The 10,080-nt window shown below is 40.9% G+C and overlaps 1 protein-coding gene across 1 annotated transcript in view; it reads right to left on the bottom strand.

Annotated features, from left to right (window-relative positions):
* Positions 1 to 318: 318 nt before the first annotated feature.
* The window catches only part of LOC108690444, a 19,990-nt gene continuing 10,228 nt past the window's right edge, over positions 319 to 10,080 (bottom strand). The window contains exons 3-7 of the mRNA XM_018197737.1: positions 8,831 to 8,944; positions 8,556 to 8,642; positions 1,454 to 1,654; positions 1,135 to 1,314; positions 319 to 1,043 (exon numbers count right to left, since the gene is read on the bottom strand). Coding sequence (XP_018053226.1) covers positions 319 to 1,043; positions 1,135 to 1,314; positions 1,454 to 1,654; positions 8,556 to 8,642; positions 8,831 to 8,944 — 1,307 coding nt within the window. The remainder of the gene's footprint in view (positions 1,044 to 1,134; positions 1,315 to 1,453; positions 1,655 to 8,555; positions 8,643 to 8,830; positions 8,945 to 10,080) is intronic.

Genomic DNA, 10,080 nt, shown 5'->3' with positions numbered 1-10,080 from the left:
GAGCATCCAACGGGCGTGTTCTGTTTATCCCTCGAAAACTTGACGATGATGTATCGCTTAGCATTGCTAAACTATTCTACAACATCGTGCAAGTTCCACTTTTAGGATCTCGAATTATTGAAATGGAATTGATCAATGTCCGCTGAACTCTTAGCGGAAATGAAGTTTTCTTCTGAAAAAACACACGATAAAATTTGCCTAGATCATACTTAATCTGTACTCCTTCGACAAATCCATTTCTCGCCTTGATCATCGAATTCGTTAAGATCATCACGCTTGAAGAATTCTTTCACAGAACAAATATACTGACTTTAATTCTTAATAAGGTCTCCACACCTGTCTAGGCTTAGGACTTCTTTCTCTTCGTGATCTGATGGCTTCTCTTTCGACATCTATTCCATCCTCCTTTCTTCGTGTCGTCAGATCTTGACCAACGTTTTCCTTATCCTGGCCCTTCTTCGTGCTAAGATCAACCGTACCCTCTAGACGGATTTTTACAGTGAGATCACCGCGACGAGTAATCTGATCTTGATCAATTTGAAGATCCGAATCGTTTAAATTTTCTATACTTTGTCGTAGATGAATCGATGCTTCTTGAAAGGTGGCATCTGTAGACGCGGCATCTTCCAGATCGCTCCTGATCGGCGAGATTCTTGGAGAATCTTGCTCGGGTATTGACTCATCGCTTCTAATGCGGTCTCTATTTAGATCTTGATCGTTCTTATCATCCACTTCGATACTATCGTCAGGACTATCCAGTCCAGATCGACGTAAAGTGCCTTGATCGTCTCCTCTCCGTTCTTCGTCTTTCGTACTCTCGGGACTGTCGCTGCTGCTCCTAAGTTTCCTGAGTTCCTCCAATCGAGCCTGATCCGGCCTCTGCAGTCGTTGTTGAGCCATTCTCAAGGCCAAAGCGTGCCATTCCGGCTCCAGGATGTACTGTTGCGTGTGATACAAAGGGTTATAAAGCCAAGAGGACTGTGGTAACAATGGCGCGAATATCGATCCGAAGATAGATCCCGTGGCACCCAGCAGATGTAGACCTGTGTTACAAACAAGGTATCAGGTTCTTCGGGTCATGTATGAAGATTCGAATCGTTGGCTTTAATCTCGGATTATGTGTATCTCTTTTACCTTGAAAGTGTGAGTGATGTCCAGACGGGCTCGTAGTAGTAGTGGTCGACTCGGCGGGAGGCGTCGGTGCCGTCACGGAAGCCGTCGTCAACAAGCCCGGTCCAGGGTTGCCGGGTGACGTTGTCGGCGTTACTTCCCTCACGGACACACTGATAGGACCCAAGTCATTCCTCGAAGATTCTTATAGACATATCAATTACATGCCTATTAATCATTTAATCTCGCTTAAGAAAACGCTGAATGTTATTTAAATAAAATATTCTCTTGTATAATTTTAATTTTCTTTGAGATTTTTATCCTTTATAATGAAAATATTTACCGGCATTAGGTCCAGGTAGCCTCGGAGATCTCTGTTCGATGGCATGATGGAAAGGGTTGAAGGCTGATGCACCAACCGGCTGTGGATGTGTGTGCGGGTGATGACCGGGAGGCGGTGGAAGACAGTGCGGTGGTAGAGATCCTCGGGGTAACCCACCCCATCCCTGGCCCGCTCCTTGCTCCAGACCCAGGTGTTGCAATCCTATGCAATCAAAGAAATGCAGATTACACGTTTTCAAAGAATCTGTTTATTTAGCGTCTCCGCTGTCGTCACGTCACCTCACGTGACTTCTATATCGTTTAAAAGAAATATTTATAATGAAAGACACATTTACTTTACATGTGTTGCTTACATGTTACTTATGTAATTTATATACAGCTACAAAATTAAAATAATGTAAAAATATTTAGATTTAGAATTTTAATAGTTATTTAAACAGAAAATTGATATTATAAAATAAAATACGATTTTTCAGAACAGAATAACGCAATGTACAGACAACAGTATCTGAAAGTGACTGATATGATTGTTTTGTGACAAGACGTAACATATTTCTGGGAATCACGGTGGCGTTGTATAATTTTTGGCAGGTAAACGGTGATCGACTGACAGTTCGAGTCGTAGAAACGCATCCCTTTGACGTAGAGGCGGTTTTGACGTGGATGGACAGTTAAATTTATCCAACAGAGAATGCAGAGACGATCGATCATCTTTTTTTCGATAATAGCCAATATCGCGTGGCCGCCCAAGCATGTGTTTGAATGCAATTAAATTTATGACATCAAAAAATTCGTTCAAGGGTGATCGGTTGGACAAACCGACTGACATAAGTTGCATCACTGCTTTACTGTATATTTATTTATAAAACAACAAATTCATTTTTATTATTTTTTTTAAAAACAACACATGCCTCTTTTCTTCTTCTACAAAGATCTTCTACAACAACATCTTTCGATAATTATATTATCGAAAGATTACGAGAAGAAAATTCTTTTTGATTTACATAATGAGTAAGTGACGTAATATTGATTTTCGGCACATCGCGGTGTAAGAAGAACGGTGCAAGAAGTAAGCACCGTGGTCATCAACGTGGTATCGGTTTTTCGAAAGACCTTGATCAATAACAGATTATGCCGTCATCTGTGCGGGGCAGTTTAAAAATTCCGTGAAGGCTGCCGCGAAGCCACCGACGGGGGGAGGGGTAGGAGTTCCGGCGGGGTGGCAAACAGGGGAAGCTTGCTTTGACGGAGCGGGGAGAATTGTCCGGTCACTGGCACGAGGGCGTGACCATCAAGACACGCAGATCCTCCCATTGGTTGCTTGTACGCTCCCACCAGTCGCACGGCGATGAGTGGTGGGATGTGAAAAAGCTCGGTAGGGGTCGAAGGGATGATTTTTAAGCTCTCTTTAAGCCGCGCGCGCTCGCCAGGGAGGACACCGCTATCTCGCGTCGTACCACACCAGCGTGGCACACTGAACGGACTAGCCGTGTGAGAGCTCGTAGCCCTCCTACTTTATGAGGGGGATTAAGAAAACGATAAGAGATGCGCGAAAGCACCGCTGCCACCGAGCTTACGGGAGCCAACGGATGGCTGCTGTTGGCAGGAGCATGAATAAGAACCGCTTTGGTAAGCTCTTCAGACACCCGGATTCTTAGATGACAGATGCATCGCGACAACTTTATTCGATAATTGACAATGAGTCAGTTTTTCATTATGTTAATTAAATTTGGAGCTTACAGATAACCTTTCACCAATTATTATTGATATAGTTTGATTCTAAATACTTAAGGTTGAATCATTATTTATGTTGCAATGATGGAATATTTGTGTGAGAAAAAAATTATATAGGGAAACACAATTTAATAATTGTAATAATTGTTATAGTTTTTATATATAATTATTAAGATATACATACAAATTTGTTTCTGAAAAAAAATTTAATTAATATTCAAAGAATATTTAGTAATTTTTCTTTATCTACAATCTTATCAGTTTTACAGTGAAGTAAAAACATTTGATACGACATGTATCCTTTTTAGAACGGTTGTAACATATTTTCAATTTAATAAACCTCGAAAATGCCGTACACCCTCTTTCGACGGAACTCGCGTGCCGGGTTGGGTTCGGCTGGCGGGCGATAATTCCGAAAACAAATGAAGACTAATGAGGGGTGGGTCCCTGCGAGATCTGGGAAAGAGTGAGAGCGAGGGAGACAGAGTGCGAGAGACGCGAGCTTGAAAGGGTTCAAGGAGCCGCTGCTACCCTTTAAGGGGTGAGAAATGTTAAGCTTAAACGTTACGGCCCTAGGGTTAGTTGCCTTTGCGTGTGCCTTCCATCGGGGGCTTTAAGGGATGATGTATTATCGAGCAGCGTGCTCAAAATGTGCTACGTACTTTGGTCGCGCCGTTCCCGAGATGCGGTAATGTGACGTCACGTGTAATACGAGCTTTTAAGCGTAGCTTTATATACGTTTCGCCGCCGAGCCACCCGCGGGGTGAATTAAATTTGGTCACGTCGATTAGAACTCGTTGACGCGACGCGATTTCGAATTTCGACTATACACTTTTTATTTGCAGTTATTACACATATTGATACAATATCGTAACAGTTTCTTCAAACCTAAAAATAAATCACATGTTTATGAAGTTAACTGTGTTCTATGAAGTTAAGACGTTTTCAATATCTTAAATTTTACGCGTGAGTTTGCAGCGACGAAACTTAAGAAACGCTTTAAAGACACTGATTCGAAGCCTGTCACGCAGCTTGCGAACAAAGGAAGAAGTCCTTCAAGTTCTTCGCCTTAAACCTCCTTGATCTCACCACTCTGAGATACATAATAAATTAATTCGCGTATTTTCCTGTCTGTCTTATCTATTCAAATCTATGCAAAACAGCGTTAAAAACGCCCTTCTTGCTGCTAAGGCGTTAACCCTTGCGGAGCTCGATCTCCCCCTCTTTCCATAGCCTCTTTACTTCCTCTGTTACTCTCTCCGACTCGTTCGTCGTTCCTCTTTCTACCCCGCGTTCTATCCTCTAGCTACTGCTGGTTGGATGTCTTTGCACACCCACCCTTTGCGCCCGTTCTCATTATCGCGTCGCAGCAACCCCTAAAATGCCACCCTGGAAAGGTCCCTGGCACCGATCTAAGCTCTACGAGGAGATATTTCGAGAAAGGACGAGAAAATTGCTATCTCTCTCTTCCTTTTACTCTATCTTTATCCCACTTCCACGAAATTTTCTCTTTGAAGTCGAGAAAGAGTGCAAAAATGACGGATCTTTTAAGAAATTGGCAATGTTCAGCGATGCATAAATTTTTATTCTCACCATTTATTATGTTCACGATTATATAAATATTGTAAATAACTTTAATTTTAACATTATATTGTTATCATTAATTGTATAATAACTGATTCAATGAATATGTTAGAAATTGATCATGTTGAACAAAAAAAAAAATATTATCAAACATGACACAACGCATGATATTTTTGTCATTTAATAAAAAATTTATTAAGTATACACATAAATTTTTATATTATTAATTATTAACAGTGTTCAGAATAGTTAATATTAAGTTTAATAACTGCATATATCAGTCTGATTATGTAACTTCATATAAATGTAGGACGCTATTAGAGAGAAACCGGGTTGAGATAAATCGATTTCAAGGATATCGCGAGACGCTATCAAATTTCTATCTCTTAGGCTCGCTGAATTTTCAATGATAGGAAAGGAGACGAGAGATGAGACTGAGACTAGAGAGAGCGTCATTAGTTACCGTCGCTTCCAGAGAAAGATCCCGGTCGCTGGACCTGATTAAAAGACGGAACACCCCGAGACGCCCTTGCAAGACGCATTGGGGAGGTGAAATGTGACGCGAATTTAAAGGATCCGCAGTGATTCGACACGGGGGTGTGGACAGGAACAACCCTTAAAAAGGTTCCCTTTAAGGACCACACGCCCGAAGGGTTGTCGCCACGTTCGTTCGGTTTTCTGTACACGTGAAAGAGCCCTTTAAACGCGTCGCATCGTAAATCAGATGCGACGGTATCCAAGTTCGGAAGAGGAATATAATCTGACGATCGTAGCAGACCACGATAGGACTTGTGCGATTAGACCAATCTAGCAGTCAACAAGATTTATGATACTCTCATTTAGAGTTATAACAGTAGTTTTATGATAGTAGCGATATATATTTATATTTATATAAAATAAATCTCAACGATATATAAAATATAGAATAAAAATCTACACTTGTCATAACGATTGGTCACAATTATAAGTTCGGTAAGAAGGGAGATCCGCTTTAAAGAAAGTCGCGAATTTATTGCAAAACGATCCGAGAAACGAAGCGACAGTTTTAAACTGAGCGTTCTTAACAATCTCCCCCAAATGAGGTAAAGGCCACCTTATTGAAACAGGGGTCGCGATTTTTCCGGTTCTCTCTCTCCTCAACCCCTCTGCCACCCTGCCTCTCCCTCGTAGGCGGTTAATTGACACGGGAGAGCGGAAAGAGGGAGGGCAGATTGGGGCTGCACGAGCTGTTCTTGTTAACTCGAATCTTGGCACCTCGCGATTTTTCATCCCCTTAGCTAGACTGACAAAGACGACGGCCTCGGCCCTTCGGGACGTGCGCGATCGGGGTGTTTTCATTCGTGGACAATCTCAGCTACGATCAGTGTGGTATCTGTTACGGATACATTAATTTTCTTTGAACTTGCTAGCAATTGCTTCTGAATGTATTGCTTCTGAATGTATTGCATCTGAATGTATTGCAGAGCTCTTAAAAATTATTATAATATGTAGCGAGATCCGAAATAATTCTTTCAGATTTTTTAAATTATAAGATTTTATAATCTGGAATTTTAATTCATGCATATTATAATTAATACAAGTAATTTTTAGTAAAAATAAGAAAAATATTATAGATATCAGAGGAAATGCTTTTGTCGCGTAAATTGTGTCTTATAAAGTTTTTATAAAAAAACTTTTGTTTGTTTAAAACAGTAAATGTTGCAGTTAAGTTAAATAAAAATATTTTCTTATAGAATAAATTTAATTTAATTTTATAATATCCATTATCGTTTTTTACTATCTTATTTCGTTTTAAAAAATTTACGAGCCTTATCTTTTCTTATTAAAACAAATATACTTGTGCAATCTCAATCTAAAATTAATTACACTGAAGATTGTATCATTCGATATATTGAGATTGACGAAAGAGATGAAATTAGAAGCGATCGGAGATCGCAAGAAAGAAAAGGCGCACGGTCTGTCCGTCGGACTTCGGCGTTCTCATGAAGCCCTTAGGGAGCCCATAAAATTCATCCCTGCTGTCGAGGTAGGCCCGAACGAAATTTAATAACATCCCCCTAGTTACACCTCAATGGGCACCTTAACAACCCTGCACGGCCAGCTACTCGTCTCACACCCTCAATAGTGCTCTTCCTTTTCTCCTTATCAACCCTCCTGGCATAGATATCTAATAAACCACCTCTTGAACACCCTTATCTTGTCAGCAATACCCAGCGGCTGGGCAGCTTTGAAAGTTCGAAAGGTGCTTGACTGACCGACCCTCTGCTGGACTGGATAGAGGCGCAACCTGTGAGCCGACTGGCGAACCCGGAGCGAAAGGGTTGAAAAAACTCACGAGTATATCACTCGAAATAAACCGATCGATATTCGTTGAGCGCCGTTTGTACCCTAGCCGAAACAATGTAGGTGACCCAATTGTATGAATTGTGCAATTAATTCGGGGCGGCGTGCTAAAATGGTATGTCAATAATTATTATAATTTACATTATATAATCTCTAATGTGTTGATATTCTTTAACATTGACAAAATGCTCTGACTGATTTCAGTGAAAAGTTAATCTTGTTAAAATTTTCATTTTTATGTGATTTTTCCTTTTTTTTTATACCATATTAAAAATGAGATCATGCGTAGTTTCTGAGATTTATTTTAAAAATGTTGTAATTTCTGTGATTATTTAGTCAAAGCCAATGATTTAAGAAATTACATTAGAATAATCTGTGGATCGAATCGCGACGGCAAGAGGCGCAAAGAGAAGAAAAGTTAAAGCTCCGGCATACTACCGGGCGCGGCAGTGGCTGATTCTTGATTGAGCAGACCGGGGTTGCGGGGGTTGGAAGGGAGTAACAGCGAGAAATCGACGGCAGGACTGCCATCCCGTAGTACGCCTCGGGGATAGGAGGGAGCGAAGCTCCGTTAAGCCGCTTATCATGCCGAAACAATACACTGTCGGTGCACCAGTATCAGTACCCGACCCTCACTGCTCCGGGCTAGTCCCATCAAAATTTGGAGCTTCGAACGAGTTTCAATGGAATTCGTGCCACCCGACTGTCCTGTCGAACCGGCCGGATACCTGAAAACTTTTTCGAAAACGTTGGCGACGGTGAAATTGTTTAAACCATCGTTCATATTACAGCGCACGCATTACTATTCCAAAGAAAAAGTCTGATTGATTGTACGCTAAAAATAATTTCGAGTGATATTTCGCAATTTATTTAATGAAATTTTTGCATTTATTAAAAAATTTTTTTACGAATAGTACTACAAATATCATAATATTGCGATATTAAAAGTAAAAAAAGAATTATTAGATTTAACTTGATCGCTTAAGGAAAGATATTTTACCGCGCCGTAAGCCACTCGATGGCAAAGTTAACGGAGCCAAAGTTTATTCGTGACTTCTCTACGAGCGCGAGAACCGAGCGACTTCCTCGAAACGGAAAAGGCAGAGTTCATGCTCGGGGCTTAATCAGAGTCTTCTTCACTTAGAGGCCGGTGGCAAAACTCAATTTTGAGTCGGTGCCTGTCGACGCTCAATTTTGACACCCTTCGCAGCCACGAAGCTAGCGCGCGAGAAGAGGGCGTCGACCCTGGCCCGCCGAAGTTGCCGCAGTTACTCTCCTCCCGGGAGGGGTACGGCATCGGGGTTGTAAACTTAGTTATCTATCAGGGAGACGTGCCGAGAGGCTGAAGGTGAGCCTCACCGGAACCCAGGTACCCGCTCAAATTCGTTGCGACGAAGATGACGGAGGCTGCGCGTGTCTTTGATTAGAGAGCATCGACTTACCCGACAGTTTGAATCCCAATGGGTCCTGCGGATGTCCGAAGGGGAATGGACGAGGTCCGAAGTGAAAGGGATGAAAGGCCTGATGTCCTGCAACGTGGGATGAATTCATGAATTGTCATCGTTGCGACTCGACGGCAAGTTCCGATAACTCGCGGTTATCCGAATAACATTTACCAGTTTGCTCTTATTAATTAAGATTTTTAACTAATTTCTCTCAAACATAAGATAAATTTTAATAAAAAGCTATTATCTTCGGTAGGTAAAGTTGTACTCACTTGTCTTCGACCGCGGTTCTCTTGGACCGTCCACAGTCACCTTGATCGCCTTCGACAAGGTGGCCACTTGCGGCGGTGATGTTTGCAGCATGATCGTCAGGGTGAAACTTTTCCCTGAAACGAAAACGAGCATGTCGAGAGGTATGAGAAGAAAGAATTATCTCCTGGCGGTAAAACGAGAAACGAGTTTTTCCCAATGGAACGATATAGCATATCGTGTTTTGGCTCCGTTGCCAGACCAAAAACCATAAAGACGGTTGATTCCGCACTCCTCGGTTTGCGTAGGCTCTATTATTCATATCCAATTCGCCGACCACGAAAAGAAATTCTCACTATGTACAAACTCATGAATTGCATTTACTTTTTCGATCTATGTCCTGCATTATTTGGACATTTATTTGATTAAGAGTACATTTGCGTGTCGAGGTGAAACGAATCCATTAAATATAAAAAGTAACAACAACATAAATTAAACAAATGTTATAATTTGCTACTCAGTAATGTAACTCTTATGTATAACATGTGTTAAATTATATTTATATTATTGACTGGGAAAATTATGATATTGTAATGTAATATTATTTCTATACAATGCAGATTATTGCAGCATGCAATGTTTCAGTAATATTGCATTAATATTGGAAGTATTGTAGCAATATTGACGCAAGCTTCTGAACTATATGGGATTGTTATTTTAGCAGAGATACGCTTTACAAGCATTTACGTAATGATGACTGCCACTTTATGTGTTAATCGAATTGACGTTCTGACGTTAATCGAATAGCTGCAGCTATCGCAATTGATTGGATTGAAATTTCTTGGTGGATTTAATCCGTAATATCGCAAAGGATATGTGCTTGATGGCATGCACGGGCAAAATGACAATGTACGCGTGGTGCGCTCGCTGGAAACAAAACACAAATGTGCCGGAAGTAAGGGGTGAACGAGTGACGCCACTGCGTCGATGTTTGTTCCCGCATAGGCTGGAATATGTTAATATTGTCGGCGCTAAACGCGACCCTCTGATATTCGCAGTTCTCCGTCACGCGCGATTTCGTTGTTTTATCTTTCAACAACATTCGGTAGTTCAATAGATGAGATATCCTCCCCTCGTAATTTCAAAACGATAATTTGTCTGATATAACATCTTGAAATATTGCTTTTAACAAAATATATTTATAATAATGAAGTAATTGTACTTTCTTGCGAGTATTGTTATTTTGTACTTCCCAGATAATAAGCAAATGTTA

This window comes from Atta colombica, unplaced genomic scaffold (assembly GCF_001594045.1).
Source record: "Atta colombica isolate Treedump-2 unplaced genomic scaffold, Acol1.0 scaffold321, whole genome shotgun sequence".
In the NCBI taxonomy this organism is placed as follows: domain Eukaryota; kingdom Metazoa; phylum Arthropoda; class Insecta; order Hymenoptera; family Formicidae; genus Atta; species Atta colombica.
This window is presented reverse-complemented; position numbering and strand designations above follow the sequence as displayed.